Below are 18,071 nucleotides of genomic sequence, written 5' to 3'. Positions count from 1 at the left end.
AAGGAACGGCAAGCAAACAAAAGGCAACTAAAGGCAAGTAAAACATAGTGGGGAAAGTAATGGATCTGGAGTCAGAGACAGGACTTCAAATCCTGGCCTTGATACCTCCTACCTGTGAGACCTTCGGCAAATTACTTACCTCCCTGGGCAAAGTTTCCTCATCCACAAAATGAGGAAGCTGGCTGGGAAGACTTGTATGGACTGATGCAGACCGGAGTGAGCAGAAGCAGAACAATTTATACTATCATAACAATAATGCAAAAAAGAACAATTCTGAAAGACTTAACTGATCAACACACTGATCAACCATGATTCCAGATGACAGATGATGAAGAATGCTACCAACCTTCCGACACAAAAAGGATGGAATAAACACACAAAATGAAACATACATGTTTAGACATGGCAATCTGGGAATTTGTCTTGCTTGATTATGCACGTTTGTTTTTTCCAGTGGAGGCTGACGAGGCGAGAGAGGGGAAGAAATCCCTGATAACCGAAAACATTTAATTTTTTAAAAACGAGGATGTTGAACTACAGAAGCTCTAAGGACCTCTAAGGTCCTTTCTAAATCTAATAATCCTAAAAAGCATTACCTAGGGGAAACAGGCAATAACAGTAACAAATAACAGCCTCAGGCTAGGACAAGAAGGGACGCTTTCTATGTAAGAAACCTGAATTATATCTGGAAATGACAGGTAAATTTATTGTTCTCATTATTGCTAAATACTGACATATCCATGATATCAACAGTTGCTCTAAAAATAATCCTAAGAGGTAGGGTAGTATAACTGTTATCATCTCATTTTACAGATAGAGGAACTGAATCTCAGAGCTTAAATAACTTGCCCAGGGTTAGAAAGTAGCAAGAACTGTAACTAGGACGTGGACACTTGAGGACAATCTCTTCTCAAAATTTTATTTTTCCTTCAGAACCTTGCATAATGCTTTGCAAAGATTAGGCTTTTAATAAACATTTATCAAATTACCAAACTGAATTCAATAAACATTTATTAAGCACCGTGTTTTATGCTGTGCCAAGTGCTAGAGGTATAAGGTCTAAAAGATGAAATGTTTCCCACCCTCAAAGAATCTATAATCTTCAGACAGGATAACCTAGCCCTCTCCTACCTTTCCAATCTTCTTCCGCTTTACTGCCCACCACATACTCTTCAATTGTGTGATAAAGGCCTCCTATTTGTTCCACCAGCAAGACACTCCATCTCTAGGCTCCAGGCATTTTCTCTGACTGTCTCCCATGCCTTCAAGCTCCACTCCTTACCTCTCCCTACTGCCTTTCTGGCTCTAAGTCCCAACCAAAATCCTGTCTTTTACAGGAAGCCTTTCAATCCCTCTTAATCTGAGTGACTTGCTAGGGCAGCTAGGTGGCATAGTGGAGGGAGCACCAGCCCTGGAAAAAGGAGGACCTGAATTCAAATCCTGTCTCAGGACACTTGACACTACTAGTCACTTAACCCCAACTGCCTCGGAAAAAGAAAAAAAAAACTTCGTGCCTCACATCCGTTACTTCTCATTTATCCCATCCACAGCCTGCTCTGTGTTTGTCTGCATGTTGTCTCCCCCATTAAACTGTAAGCTCCTTGAGAGCAAGTACTGGTTTTTTGGCCTCTTTTGTATTCCCAGTACTTAGTACAGTGACTGGTATGTAGCAGGTACTTAATAAATGTTGATTGATAAAAGGATACTTATTACATACATACAGATAAGCAGACAAAAGATCATTTGAGAAGGGAAAGGGAATTAACAGGGGGAAAGCAAAGAAGGCTTCATGGAGGAGGTGAGCGTCTGAACAAAGTCTTGAAGGAAGATAAAAGGTTCTGAGAAGCACAGATTCATTCAGTCATTTCAGTCATGTCCAACTCTTCATGACCCCATTTGGGGTTTTCTTGGCAAACATACTGGAGTGATTTGCCATTTCCTTCTCCACCTCATTTTACAGATGAGGAAACTGAGGCAGACAAAGATTAAGTGACTTGCCCAGGATCACACAACTACTAAGTGTCTTGAGGCTGGATTTGAACTCAGGTCTTTCCCACTCCAAGCCAGCATCTATCCACTAGGCCACCAAACTGCCCAAGAAGCACAGATAAAATTGTGCAAATGCACAGAAATAGGTAAGGCAATGTAGAGTTCAGAGAACAGCTGGTGGTACTGCTTGCCTGAAGCAGAAAGTACACAGACAGCCTTAAAACCACTGGAAGTCTTTTGGGCCCAAACATTGCTCTTTTTCTGCTCTAGCACATGACGTCTACCCAACATCAGAATCTAGCAGTCATGAAAATAAGGAAGCTCTGCTCCATGTACCCAGAACTTAACAGAAAACAGAGGAGACCTAATGGAAACCAAGTTGATAAAAATCATAGAGTGAAGAGTCAAAGAACGTCAAGTGTGACAGCCTCCTAACTTCACAGATGAGGCGAATACCTCCCAGAAAGGACCTTACCACCCAAGGTCACCCTGCTTACCAGTGGCAAAGCCACGAGCATGGCAGTGACTGGCCTGGAGCTTTCAGGACAGCCCAGGGCTCCTGGGTCCTGTCAGACTGCTCTTTCCACTGTTCTAAGCTGCCCGCAGACTACGAACATATGAAACCTACGGCGCCTCTTCTTTTCAGTCCTTTTTCACGTCTCAGTGTGAGGGAGAAGCGCTGGGTGAAGGACTCGGTGTCAAGGAAAACCTCAAATCTCACCGCAAACAAGTCCCTGGCTGCATGAGCCTCGGCCACTTGCTTAATCTCTGAGGTTAGTAAAGGCTTGTTGATTAACTCACTGAGTGTCAGTTTCCTCACCTGCAAAGGAGAGGCCTGGATTAAATGACCTTTGAGGTCTCTTCCATCTTTCAATCTATAATCCTATCCGGATCTACCCAGTTTCAGGATGGTTTTTTGCTAATTATATCTTCCTTTCCTTTACCATTTCTACTGCATTTCAAAGAAAGGAAAAACAAGGCAATCTGTCAACTTTAAGCAAGGTCTAAAAACGAAACCCCCTGTGTTGTGACCATTATCCCAAAGCTTTCAGTCTTCAACTGTCACCTATATTCTTTGACAGACTACAAAATGAGTATCTGGGGGCCGTGGAGAACATTAAAAACATGTTCTAGGTTTCAGATTAGGTCCTTCTGACTCCAAATCCAAAGTTTTCTCTAATGTACAACATTGCCTCTTACACAGTCCAGAAAGTAAAAAGTGACTATAAATTAAGTGGAAACAAGCATCACTGTTGAAAGATGAACATAAATCTCTGAGACGGGGAAGAGTGAGAACGTGGGTAGGAGCATATGGGAAAACACAACCAGATTTTACTACTTCTGTGTGCTTTGATTAAAGGAGAAAAACAGAACTGGTGGGGAAAAAAAGGTTAAAAAGGAGAAGAGATAAGGGCCAGAATTCAAATTTTTAAGTTAAACTGGCAAAAACTTTTCCAATTTTCTAAGAATTTCCATCAATCAAGGAACGGCTAAGCAAATTATAGCATATGAATGTAATGAAATATTATTGTACCATAGGAAACAAGGAATATGAAGAATCCAAAGAAATATGCAAAGATGTATAAACTGACACAACGCAAAGAAAGAAGAACCAAGAGAACAATATACACAATGATTTTTTGGTTAGCTGGAGCTAAGATTTCACTAGTTAAGGGAACTCCCAGTCTGGAAATTCCTTCCACTAATGCAGATGAGCAACTGGTTTATGTTTTATGGTCCTGGAGAGTCAACAATGACTACAATAACGTGGGTGAAACTCAGGCTGAAGGCAATGATAACTGGTTCAAGAGGATCTCTGACAAAACACACCTCCCCACATTAATAAAAGAACAGGGGACAATGAGGGCCTAATGTTGGCTGCCCTAAGAGCCATCGGAAGTGGTCCCTATGTTAGTTGGTTTTGCTTAACTTCTTTTCTTTGTGACAATGTAGAGTGGGGGAAGGGAATTACTGGAAAATCTCTATGGCATGAAAAATAAAAGGCATCAATAAAACCTTTAAAAAAACTCTCATTAAGTGCGTATCATATACTCAGATCTCGAGATACAAAGACCAAAAAAAATAATAATTCCTGCCCTCAAGGAGCTTATGATATATTGGGGAAGTAGAGAGGGGATGCTTTCTAGAAGCCTCTAGAAAACAAGATTAAGTGATGTCCTATAAGATAATGTGACTTGAGGCATGCTTCCAAGGTTAAGAACGTGTTTATACTTAGGCCTCCACACTGCCTCATCATACCTGTGGCGACTACCACATGTTCTGAAGACTGTCAGGTATGTGATAAGCCCATGTAATAGAATGAAACTAAGGGAATATGTTAGGATTGATTCCTCATTATAATTATGTTATAAACAAGAGTTTTCCAAGAATAGAAAGAAAAGGAATTAGCAAAATGATGAGAATAAAAGAACCCAGTAGGAAGAATTAGAGCCTCATACAAAGTTAGAGGTGGAAGTTACTTTGGAGACTATCTGGTCTAAACCATCCACTTACAGATGAGGAAAGTAAAGGCTATAGAGGTAGAGTTACTTGTTCAAGGTCACAAAGGTAAGATACCAGCAGGCTTGAGCATGTTTCCAGCATTTAAAAAAGGAAAAAACCAAAAAGAAAGGAGAAAAAGAAATCATTAGGGTTAAAAGACACAATCTCAAAATTTCCAAGGAAGAATGACTATCAATGCAGATGATATGCTGAAGAAAATAAGAGCCCCAAAGAAGGAATCAGATGTGATCACAATTTAAAGAGCGGTTTTAATAAGGACTTATGTAAAAACCACCAAGACAAGATTTGGGGGGGCCAGAGTAAAGTCTACCACATGAACAATAATAATAGCTGACATTTCTATAACCATTAAGATTCTGAAATATACTTCACATATGTTTCCTCATCTGAGCCTCACAATGACTCTGAGGCAGGTACTAGAAATGTTATCTCCATTTTGAAGACAAGCAAACAGAAGCTCAGAAAAGGTAAATGGTTTACCCATGGTTCCACTGCTAGTAAGTATAAAGAGGCAGGATTCAAATCCAGGCCTCTCTGACTCCATTCTGTCCATTCTGCTGCCACTAGAGCAACAGATAAACTTTAACTTCAGAAACAAAAGGGAAAATGATCCAGGGAGGGAAGAATTCATTATGTGAAAAGAAAAAGGAAAAAAAAAATAGGGTTCCAATAGGAACAGAAACAGAGGCCACAAAGGGAATCATCTTAAGAGGGAGAGAAAGAGGAGAGCAGAAACAAGAAGACAGGAAAAAGGAAGAAAACATCACACCAGATCAGAGGCCCATTAGGCCCAACCCTAACATGAACAGAAATTTCGTCCTCTGACTGTCCTCTACCACTCTTTAATAGTGTACATACTTCCATGTAGCCTGGATGCCAGATGAGTTTGTTGCATTCACAAGCTACTATTTCTCTAAAATAGGAAATCATTCTAGAAGTGAAACTTATGATCAACTTCCCTCTTTTACTAAAAGAGCAAAGTCCTAACTTGAACTCTGTGATACACTTTCAGTTTTACTTCAAGTGATCAGGAAAGAATACCACGTCTTTGCAAGAGAATGTGATTTGGAAGAATCTAATGTAAAGTGACTTAAAAAAAACTGTGCTCTGACACAATACTTCTAGAACCTTGGGCAAGTCACTTCACCAATCTGGGCTTCAGTTTCCTCACCTGTAAAAGGAGAGATGTGGTCTAGGTGTCACTTAAATTCTCTTACAGTTTGAATGAGCTATGAATCAACAAATTTAATCCAGTCTTAGGGACACTGCTCAGCCCACACTACCCACAGGGTGACTGGTGAGTTATGAAGCTAACACAGTAGAATCAATGGCTCCAACAAATCCAGGAAACAGAATCTTATTTCCAGAGAAAAGTAACATTAAACGGCTAGACTACATTAAAAAAAATTAATGTTTCCCCTTTCTCCTCTCATTTTTTGGAAGCACTGGAATTAGAGGGCTCCCCAAAATCCCAAACACTGTAGAGCTATCAGTTCCAGTGGTATGTCTCCTCCCATTTTTTTCTACCTTCTTTCAGAGTCCCCAAAATACCTTGAGGTTCCCTCGGTCTAGTGCAGCAGTCAGGTGTTTCCGAACCTCTGTCAGCTTTGGCCTGGGACCTCGAGGGCTGGTCCCCTGTTTAAACGGGTTTTCTTTCAGGAACTGTTCTAGTTTGGATTCCCCAAGGAGCAGCTCAGCCATATCATCTGTCAGAAAAAAAATGAAAGGTTCATCAGGGTCAAAGAACTGGTTTCATGAGGCACATTAGAAAATACAAAAGAGATACCTAAGAGAGAAAAAAATAACTCCACTCAGTACCACATTATCCTCATGTTCCATAACTAATGGATGAAACCTCACAGATGATATCTTACAATGAAAACCTCTTGGTATTTTTATCTTGGATAAGGCTGAAAAGGATGTCAATGGATAGTATACAGATGGGGAAAGAGATGCTAAGGAAAGGAAAAGTATGACAGACAAGATGACATAGAGGATAGACAGCTGGCCTTAGATTTAGGATAACCTGAGTTCAAATGCTATACTTAACACATACTCCATCCTCTCAGACTACCAGGCAACAGTAACATAATCATTTCTAGAAAAGGCACTAATGATGAGAAGCAATGTGGTGGAGTGGATAAAGAACCTGCCTTGGAGGCAAGAAGATGTGGGTTCAAGTTCTGATTCTGACCCAGATCTGTTCTGCCATAGGCAATTCTCCAAGACTCTAAGGTGAAGTCCATTAGTAGAGGGAATTTCCACATGGGAAGATCCACCCACACTAATGATGAAAGCATAGGATCCAACCCCACTTCTCCCAAAAAAATAGCAGCTCATATTTATATAGAGTTCAGGGGTTTCTCACAACAACCCCATGAGGGAAGTCATATAAGTGCTACCATTCCCATTTTGTAGATTAAGAAACTAAGTTTCAAGGTGATTAAGTGATTTGCCCATAGTCACAAAATTAGTAAGTCAAGAAGCATGTTCTTTTTTTGTTTGTTTTCAACATTCACTTCCATAAGCTTTTGAGTTTCAAATTTTCTCCCCCTTCTTCCCCAAGACAGACGTGCAATCTGATATAGGCTCTACATATACATTTTTATTAAACATATTTTCACATTAGTCATGTTGTAAAGAAGAATTACAACCAACAGGAAACAAAACAAAAGAAAAAAAAGAGCAAATAATATGCTTCCATCTGCATTCAGACTCCATATTCTTTCTCTGGATGTGGAAAGCACTTTCCATCGCGAGTCTTTTGGAAATGTCTTATATCCTTGCACTGCTGAGAAAAGCTAAGTCTATCAAAGTTAGTCATCACACAATGTGGCTGTTTCTGTGTGCAATGTTCTCCTGGTTCTGCTCACTTCACTCAGCATCAGTCCATACAAGTCTTTCCAGGTTTTTCTGAAGTCCACCTGCTCATCATTTCTTATAGCACAATATAGTATTCGATTACATTCATATACCACAATTGTTCAGCCATTCCCCAATTGATGGGCATCCCCTCAATTTCCAATTCTTTGCTACCACAAGAAGAGATGCTACAAATATTTTTGTACAGGTGGGTCCTTTTCCCATTTTTATGATCTCTTTGGGATACAGCCCTAGAAGTGCCATTGCTGGGTCAAAAAGAAGCTGGTTCTTGAACTTAGGTCTTTTGACTCCAAATCATTACTACTAGTATTTCAGCATTCTCATCTGTACAATGGTATAAAAAATGATAATGTATCTGTAGCTTAAAATATTGTTTAGAGAAAAGCACTTTGTGAACCTTAAAGATAAGCCATTGTTCTTACTACTATTATCCTGGAGGTGGCTCTGGGTTCTTCAAAACTATGCCAATGGTCCTACCTAAAACAGCCCTGCCAAGCTGGAAAGGCTTCAAGAATAGGCCTAAATGATAGCAGGTAGTACATCTATTGTCTGAAAACCATCCTAAGAAATTTTCATTGCAAAAGGAATAATCACAGTGACCAATACTGATCCCAGAGAAAAGATGATGAAACCCATTTCTCTCCTCTGAACTTAGAGGTAGAGGATTATGTAGATGGAATGAAGTATATGCCATCAATTTGTCATTCATATTTGCTCAACTGTTTTTTGATATTACAAGGGTGGGTTCAACAAGGTGGATGGAGAAAATATTGGAAAATTACTATGATGTGAAAAACAAAAGGCTAATTTATTAAGAAAAACATCTTAGGGGGGCAGCTAGGTGGCGCAATGGATAGAGCACCGGCCCTGAAGTCAGGAGGACCTGAGTTCAAATCTGACCTCAGACCAAACACTTGACACTTACTAGCTGTTTGACCCTGGGCAAGCCACTTAACCCCAATTGCCTAAAAAAACAAAAAAAAAGAAAACATTTTAGGGCTTCCAGAAAAAACAGCAACATTCAAGGTAGCAGTAGAGAAGTAAAGCAACTCCTACACAAAATCCAAAAGATAAAAATGGCCCCAGAAAGACCAATGATAAGTCAGAAAACACTCAGAAATGAGATACTTCATCTAATCCATAACTAAACAAAAAAAAATCCAGAGAGGACAAAGGCTGGTAGAAATTGATTCAGGGAAGCCAGTGCAAGTTCAGATACATTCAGAAGCCTCTGAAGAAGGGAGGGGAGGATATAGAGTGAATTCTCACATACAGACTTGAAATCAGCCAGCACTCTAAATAGGAGCTCCAGACACATCAAGCCAATGTGACCTTCAGTAACACGTTCCTGGCTTGTCAAAAAAAACAAGGGAAGATCCAGCTTCCACGAGAAACTGAAAAGGCAGGGCTCCATAACTCTGGTTCCTCATTGTCTGGACACGAGTACCAAAAGGCTGTGCAAGAGGCCTGAGACCAACATGATGCCCAACAACCCACGGAGGCCTGTCAGGGCCAGCACTAAAAAGAATAAGAGTAAATAGGCCTTTCCTAAGAATGGTAAATAGCTCTCTAAAATCAAGGGAGCTCATTCACCTGTGATGAAGAACTATTAGTAGCTTTTCCAATAAGATCACTGTTATTTGATCTAGTTCCAGAAATACTAGCTATTGCAATAAAATAACTTTAAAAATCAAAGGAACAGGCAAAGAAAAAAATTATTATTATGCAGGTAATATAGGAGTAGACTTAGAGAACCTTAGAGATTTAACTAAAAATTAAAATAATAATTTCAGTAAAGTAGCAAGATACAAAATAAACACCAAAAAAATCGTGGTTTTTTTTGTACCAACAAGACCAAGGAAAGAGAGTTTTAAAAAAAGAAAAATTCCATGCAAAATAACTACAGAATGCATAAAATATAAGGGAATCTACATCCCAAGCCACACATGGGGTTATAACAATACAACTACAATATACACTTTAGAGAAATAAAGACAAATAATTGAAGAAGAATTTGCTGATGGCTGGGCCATGCTAATATCATAAAAAACAACACTACCGAAATTAATTTGCAGCTTCAGTGCTATACTAATCAAACTACTGAAAGATTACTTTATAAAACTGGCTAAAAATAACAAAATTCACCTGGAGGAACAAGAAGTCAAGAATCTCAAAGGAAAATATGGTAGAAAAAAAACTGAGGAAAAGGCCTAGCAATACCAGATATCAAACTATACTACAAAGCAGTAATAATCAAAAGAATTTGGTACTGGCTAAAAAAAAAATTTTAAGTTGATCAATGGAACAGATTAGATAAACAAGATTGAGAAGTAAATAAACACAGGAGCATGGAGTTCAATCGACCCAAAGATACTGAATGCTAGGATGAGGATTTCTTATTTGTCAAAAACTGCTGGGAAAGTTGAAAAACAGTTTGGGAGAAATTAGGCTGAGAACAATTTCTCATACTATATACCACAATAAGCTCCCAATGACCCAGATATAGAAGTTCATATCATGATTAAATTGGAGAAGAATAGGAGATACCTTCTAGCGATAGGTAGGGGAAATGGTCTTAACCAAAAAGGGGGCAGAGATTAACAAAGCAAATAAAGCAGAAAATTTTGGTCACATAAAATTCTAAAGGTTTTTGCAAAAACAAAAGCACTGTAGTTAAAATATTTGCAGCAAATTTCTCTGATATCTAAAATGTATAGGGAATTGATACAAGCATTAAAAACAAGAGCCACTGCCTAATAAATAAATAGTCAAAGGATATGAATAGGTAGTTCTCAAGCGGAAGAAAACCAAGTTATCAATAACCAATGAGAAGATACTCCAATTCAGTAATACTAAGAGAAATGCAAATTAAAACAATTCTGAGGTTCCACTTGACATCTATCAGATTGATAAAAATGACCAAAAAGAGGAAAATTAATTTAGCCAAGAGACTGTGGGAGAACTGGCACACTAATGCAATGCTGGTAGAGCTGGAAACCATTCTGGAAAGCAATATGGAACATTACTCAACACGTTTCCAAACTGTTTATATCTTTTGACCACTACTAGCCACATACTCTCAAAGGGATCAAAGTCAAAGAGAAAGGATCCATATGTGCAAAAATATTTATAGCAGCACGTTTTATTATAACAAAGAAATGGGGGGGGGAAGGAGGCGCCCATAAATTAGAGAATGGCTAAGTAAATTATGGCATACAAATGGAATAACAGTATTATTATGCTCTAAGAAATGACAAAAGGGACAAATTCAGAGAAACCTAGAAAGACTTATATGAACTGATACAGAGTAAAGTGAGTAGAAACAGAAGAATAATCTATGTGATGATCATAACTCTTGTAAACAAAAACATAAGTTTAAAAGACTTAAGAACTGATAAATTCAACGATTAATCACGACCCCAGAAGACTAATGCCTCATACATCTTGATGAAAAGGTGATAGACCGCAGGCACAGAACAAGACAGACATTCCCAGACAGGGCCAATACAACATACAAATTGGTGGCACGATGCCACCTATTTTTCTGGCCTTCTTTGAACATGGAAATGTTCATGTACACAGCTTATTTTCTAGTTCATATTAAAAAAAATTTTTGATGACTGACATTTATATAGTATTTTAAAGTCAGTTAAGCACTTTAAATATCTTATCTCATTTGAGCCTCGCAACAACCCTTGAAATACAGAGTATATAATCCCAGCTTTTAATACCAAGAAAGAAACTGAGACTCAAAGAGGCTAAGCGATTTGCCAGCGGTCATAACTAACGCGTCAGAGATCAGGCCTTCCTGACTCTATCTATACTATGCCAGGCTAGGAAGGACTATGCCCCTTGCACATAGTAAGCAGATGGTTAATATATGTTCGTTGAACTGCAGTAAAAGTTTTACTAATGGGTAAAGGTTTGATGCAGACCAGTGCTCATCCATAAATAGAACTTAATATCTCAAGGGCTGAGGATGAGTATACCAAAAAGGGGTACTGAAAAAAAGCAGAAAACATTCATCTTCTAGAATATTCACATTAAGCAAGTAGGGTCAAAGAACACAGTGTGACATGGGGGGGGGAAACATTGGATTATAAATCAAAGGAGCTGGGTTTGAATCTGGATTCACCTTACTTCTTGTTTGATTTTTAGACAAGTTATGTCTCTGCTTCAGTTTCTTCAACTGTAAAACGAGGGTAATGGACTAATCAGCAGTTCTCAAGTGTGATCTGCACACCCTATTTTTATAGCAATATTAAGACATTATTTGCCTATTAAAATACTCCCTTTTCCAACTACATATCTGTATGAGACTGGCATATACTTCAACCAAATCAACCTTTCACAACAGACTGAGTGCAGAAGCAGATAAGAGAATCTGACTGTTTTCTATTAAGCCAGACATTAAAGAAATTTTGCAAAAATATGTAAAATAATCTCACTCTTCTCACTAATTTTTTTTTATTTTGGAAAATATAGTTACTTTTCATTGAAAAAAAGTTATGTTAGCATATAATGAGGTTTATCGTTATTTTTAAATTAACAAATATTTTAAAATTTCATCAGCTTTCATTTCTAATGTACCCAATATTGACAGACATAATACAAATAAACAAAAGGTCTTGGGGGTCCTAATTTAAGAATATAAAGGAGTCCTCAATAATTTTTTAACCAAAGGGATACTTAAGACCAAAAAGTTAAAGAAGCCCTGTACTAGGAAATCTCCAAAAATCCCGTCCAGCTAGAAATCCCAGGGCCCTGGATCTAAGGATCTACATTCAAAAGAGCAGAAAGGAAAAACAGTCAAAACTCTGCCCCAGATGGGTGGTCTCCTAAAGAGAAGTCACCTCCACCCCAACCTGACAGCCCAGGGCTAAGCAACATTCTTGTGAAAGGGAAATCCTGCCCCGAAAAAGCAAAGTGGTGAGGGGATTTGGGAAATGGGTGGGGTCCTGCTTTGAACAAACATTTATAAGCAGTGAAAAGCAGGAAGGGGTGGTCCACTATGCATTAGTTCTTAAACCAGCTGTTCAATCCACAGCCTAGTTCAAGGCAGTATGCTTAATGCCTGTGAAGGGAGACAGTATAAGATATCAGTCTTATTCCTAAACTTTTTACCTTTACAGGACTGCCACAGCTGATGGGGTTTTTTTTTTATTTTTGTTTGTTGGTGGTGGTGGTTTGATGGGTTGGTTTTTTTTTTTGGTGAGGCAATTGGGGTTAAGTGACTTGCCCAGGGTCACACAGCTAATAAGTATTATGTGTCTGAGGCCACATTTGAACTCAGGTCCTCCTGACTCCAGGGCCTGTGCTCTATCCACTGCACCACCTAGCTGCCCCACACAGCTGATGTTCTGATAGGGCCTGAGAACACAGTGGCATTGTTACACCAAGATAAGTTATCTGAAGTAGTAAAAATTTTCTTTTCATTCCAAAAATAATGGGATTTAGAGTTAGAAAAGATTCTAAATACTAGAAAGTCTCATTTTACAGAGTCAGAAACTGAGGACCAAAGAAGTAATGTGATTTGCCCAAAGTCATACAGGAAATAAAAAGCAGAGGTGTAATCTGAACCCAGGTTCCTTGACTTCAAATTGAACGCTCTCTCCACTAACCCAGGAAATGGAACTCTTGGAGAGGACACCAACCAGACCCAATAACTGGAGTTATTTTCTTCTGCTACTCTATTATCATGAGAGTACCAATAAAACTATTTAGATGCATCTCATTTTATATTCACCAGTCTTTCCCTAATTTAGTATGGCTACCCAATGCTTTCCCTGTGGCTCCCCCAGAAGTAGAAATTGGGTTTTTCCAAAAGATTAAAAAAAAAAAGAAACAAATGCTAACATCACAAGTTACGGATCACAGAAACCTTATCCTCAAAAAATCTCTAATCTGGAAGCTGACAACTTCACTCAGAAAACACCAGCGATTCTTTTCTTACCCTGTACTGACCATCCAACTCCAGCCAGGTTTCTCTTCCTTTTCAAAACTGGCTGGCTGATGAAGAAATTAAAGCTACCCATAATCATATGAAAAAATGCTCTAAATCACTACTGAATAAAGAAATGCAAATTAAAACAACTCTGAGGTATCACCTCACACTTATCAGATTGGCTAATGGGACAGAAAAGGAAAATCACAAATGTTGGAGAAAATGTGGGAAAATTGGGACACTAATGCATTGCTGGAGTTGTGAACTGATCCAATCACTCCAGAGAGCAATTTGGAACTATGGCCAAAAGGGCTATAAAATTGTGCATACTCTTTGATCCAGCAATACCACTACTAGGTCTGCATAAAATAGGGAATAGAACCTATATGTACAAAAATATTTGCAGCAGCTCTTTTCTGTGGTGGCAGAGATTGAAGATGGAGGAAATGCCCATCAACTGGGGCACTTAATAGCTGTGTGACCCCAGGCAAGTCACCTAACCCTAATGGCCTTAAAAAAGAAAAACATTTATAAAAAAAAAATGAATGCTGAAAACAAAAGCAAAAAACTGGCTGGCTTTGGAGGCCCTCCCTCAAACTTCTGGAGTCATCCCTTTCTGACAATCAGATCTGTACATGGTCTTAATCTGCTAACAACAAGCAGAAACTGTGCCTTGGCACAGTTTTGATTCTGTTACTTTCTATCTGTGTGCCCTTGGGCAAGTCACTTCCCTTCTACGGCCTCAGGCTATTCCCCCATAAAGAGTACAGAATATCTAAAGTCTCTCTCAGTTCTAAATACTATACTTATCTTGGCCTTCTCAAGACAAGGGAAAGAAAGGGAAGGGCCTCAGCCAAAACATTCTGAAGAAAACCTCTGGGCAAGGGTGGGAACAGAACAGTATTCTAAAATTGTCCAATCTGCACACAAAAAAAACCCACCGAGGCAGAGCTCTGAGCCAATGGCATTTTATTAACGAGTTCATGCCCCTGTAACTAAGTGGACCTCAGATCTTCCTTAGGATCTGAGATACCCATTTCCTAGAGGGCCTTAGTTTTCCCATGCTTGATACCCAGACAAAACAGGTAGAGCAGACCAAAAATGCAGTGTCTTAGATGGACAGACCTTGCCCTTAGAGGGTCTACACAAAATACAGAATCCCATCGGTGGACAAAGGGGCCAGTGAGCTGCTCTTAACAGACCTATTTTGACTTTTCAAGAGGTCCTACCAAGCCGATGAGCACACTTATGGACTGTGCTGATGAACACCTGTCAAAACATCTATACGGGTCAGGGTCACTCCTTAGCCAAGTACTTCCTCCTGGTCATCTCCCCATGCTGGGCAACAGAGAGATGGCATGGAATGGAGGGGCAACAAGAATAGCCAAGGGGCTTTCCATGTAATTGAGTCACCTCTGTCACGCTGGCTTGGTCACCACAAGGAGAAACAAAGGTGGACGTCCTCTCTTTAGCTTCCTATGATTGAGCAAGTGAACTTACAACCTGCAGTCCACGGCTCACAGGCCTACTATCAGAACTTATAATCACTATCTCTATGGAATCATATCAAACTGATTAATGCTGACTGGAATAAAATGAGGGTCCAAAAGAAGCATGTATCCCAGCCTAAGGAAAAAGAAGTTAAGGACCACAGAAAGAAGGTGGCCATGGAATTGAAAGGGCTGACCAGAGTTCTGCTTGAAGTGAAAGTGAAGACTGGGGTCATGGAGTTAAAAGGGGCTGAGGCAACAGCAATGTCGGAGGCCAAGTTAAAACAAAGAATACTATCAAGCCCAGGGCAATCAGGTCAAGGAAACATTCAAGGCTGGTTTAGTAATGGGTGAACAACAGGATACTGAGTTAAGACACTGAGAATTGTAATTTGCCCCACCAGCTGAACAGTAGCAACACAGGAGTTTTAAAAATCTGGCTACAAGCAATCGGGATCTGCTCTCCATGCTTCGCCAGAATCCCTTTCAGCTGAGGAGCTCCTAAGACCCTACCCCCCCCAAGTACCTATACTGTGATTTCCCTCCTTAGACTCCATAGCAACCACTGACTGGGGGTGAGGGGGAGGAGACATGATTCATCTCCCCCAGCCAGGGAAACTTTTTACTGGTTTTAATAACATGTGCAAAGCAACATATGGTCATGGCCCACACTCACACCCACCAACACGGGAAGAACCATTTTTTCAGGGGGTACTCCTCAGTTCCTAAGGGGAAAAAATGCATTAGAAGACAGCTTGAATTCACTTTGAATTCCAAAAACCTCCAAAGCCCAAACTCTCAAGTCCACAGAGACTCTCAAGTGGCCTGGCCAAGTCCCTAGTCTTTATATTTGCATATCACTTCATTTTTGTTACTGAGTTTATTTTACCCATTTACTAAAGCCTAACAAGATTATACAGGGTGAAGCAACAGAAATATAATCAGTATAGCATCTTTCTTCAGAGGACTTCAGTATACTTTCCAGAATCTCCTCTTTGCCTTTCACAATTAGTCAGCAACCCCACAGCTCTCCAACTTCATTCTTGACACGAATCACAGAATCTCAGAGCCCAAAGGGGCCTCTGGGGCATCATGGTCTTAGCCTGAAGTGGGGAACCTGCAGCCTGGAGGCCCCATGTGGCCTTCTAGCTCCTTGGGTGCAGCCGTTGACTAAATCCAAGTCTCACAAAACAAATCCTTTTATGAAAAGGATTTTTCTGTGAAATTTGGGTTTAGTCAAAGGGCAGCACTTGAGGACCTGGAGGGGGCCTCCAGGCTGCAGGTGCCCCACTCCTGGAGCCCTCCAGGCCTGCGAGGGAGTCCCTTTTCAGGGAGCTCAAGTTCCACCAGGAGGATTGTTTTGGCTCACAAGCCAAACTAGTCACACAGAAACTTCTACACCTGACTCCTACAGTAATTCTACCCTCAGGGGTAAAGCAGAACAAATCTAATCTCTCTTCTAATTGACAGGCCTTCAATTACTCGGAGATAATTATCTTTCTCCCTAACCAGTCTTCTCTGAGCTAAATATCCCAAGCTCCTCCAACAGGTCATTATCTTGCATGATCATCATTGCAGCTCTTAGCACAGTGGTTGGCACATAGTAGGTGCTTAACAAGGGCACATGGATTGATTACTGTCTAATGAAAGAGGCACCAATTTAATTTAACTAACATTAAGAGCTCACTGTGTGCAAGATACAGTGCCAGCCACAGAGAAAGAGAACTGATCTGTGTAGAGGGGACCTAGGTTTTAGCCCCAACTCTCGTTAATCTGCTATAGAACCTTGACCAAGGACGGCTAGGTGGCACAGCGAATAGAGTGCCAGGCCTGGAGTCAGGAAGACTCATCTTCCTGAGTTCAAATCTGGCCTGAGACACTTATGAGTTGTATAACCCCGAGCAAATCACTTAATTTTGCCTCAGTTTCCTCATCTGTAAAATGATCTGGAGAAAGAAATAGCAAACCAATGCAGTATCTTTGCCAGGAAAACCCCAAATAGGATCGCGATGACTTGGACACAACTGAAAACTACTCAACAACAACAACAACCACCACAACCACAACCTTGGCAAGCCAAACCATTTAATCTGCCATGGCTTCAGGTTCCTCATTTGTAAAAGGAAAGGGCTGTGCTAAGTAATCTCAAAGGTCCTTTCTAATTCTAAAACTCTATGAGTTTATGATTCAAAAGTCATCGTTCCTCTTCAGCTGCTGCCACCCTCACAGCTTGCTCACTTCTACTTCTATGCCTCTGTTAATAACAACAAACATGCACTGAAGCCTACAGGTATAAAACCCTGTGTTAAAGGAAGGAGGGAGCAGGGGAGAGGGAGGAGGACATAAGTATGAGGAAGACACATTTTTAGCCCTAAAGAAGCTTAATTCAGGATCTTTTAAAAAAAATTAATTTGACTTTACATGTGCACAGTGCTTTCACTGAACTCTTAAAGGTCTTCCTTTCTCTCTGCCAATTTAAATCTGTCACACCCTTCAGAATCCCATTCAAAACTCAGCTCTTCCTAGAAGCCTCCCCTAATTAAACCCATTCTGATCATCATTACCCTACTGTGCACCCGCAGGATTTGTGCTCCACTCTATTATCATCCATCTGTGATAGATTTAGTCCAATTAGAAAGCAATGATAGCTAATAGCTAGAATGTATATAGTGCTCTAAGGCTTGCAAAGATCTTTACAAATAATATCTCATTTTATCCTCACAACAACCCTGAGAGGAGGGTGCCATTATTATCTCCATTTTACAGATGGTGGAACTGAAGCAGACAGAGATTAAATGCTTTGCCCGGGGTTACGCAGCTAGTAAGTGTTTAAGGCTGGATTTGAACCAAAGTCTTCCTGACTCCAAGTTCAGCCTTTTGTCCACGCTGACACCTAGCTGCCATGGTAAGCTTTAAAAGGGAAAGGACTGTGTGTGCTCTTTGTTTTTTATTTGTTTTTATACATACCATAGCATCTACCACTCTAAACACTCAAAGAACATTTATAAATGCGCAGCAATTATTCTATCAAAAGTTGTTATTCGACTCATAACTCTCTTGAGAGATTAACGATAATAATAATGCTATGTTTCAATAGTGTTTTAAGGTTTACAAAACACTTTCTTCACAACCCAGGCATCCTAGCCAAAGTAGTTTGGTGTTAGAGAACAGTGAGAAATACACTGGAAGGACTGATTACCTTGTGAGATAAAACCTGTTAAGTATTATCATCCCTATTTTAC

General features: G+C 39.9%; 1 protein-coding gene across 9 annotated transcripts in view; it reads right to left on the bottom strand.

The window, feature by feature from the left end:
- Nucleotides 1-18,071, bottom strand: part of TTC7B (tetratricopeptide repeat domain 7B) — a 318,583-nt gene that overhangs the window by 283,464 nt on the left and 17,048 nt on the right. For 7 of the 9 annotated variants that reach the window (XM_021000269.2, XM_078151432.1, XM_078151433.1 and 4 more), the window contains exon 2: nt 6,064-6,218. In XM_021000269.2, the coding sequence (XP_020855928.1) occupies nt 6,064-6,218 (155 nt within the window). Of the gene's footprint in view, nt 1-6,063; nt 6,219-18,071 lie in introns of those variants that run through there. The other 2 variants (XM_021000274.2, XM_078151435.1) reach the window with 2 other exon arrangements.

The sequence above is a fragment of the Phascolarctos cinereus genome, unplaced genomic scaffold (assembly GCF_003287225.1).
Source record: "Phascolarctos cinereus isolate Bilbo 61053 unplaced genomic scaffold, phaCin_HiC Scaffold_3;HRSCAF=262, whole genome shotgun sequence".
NCBI lineage: Eukaryota > Metazoa > Chordata > Mammalia > Diprotodontia > Phascolarctidae > Phascolarctos > Phascolarctos cinereus.
This window is presented reverse-complemented; position numbering and strand designations above follow the sequence as displayed.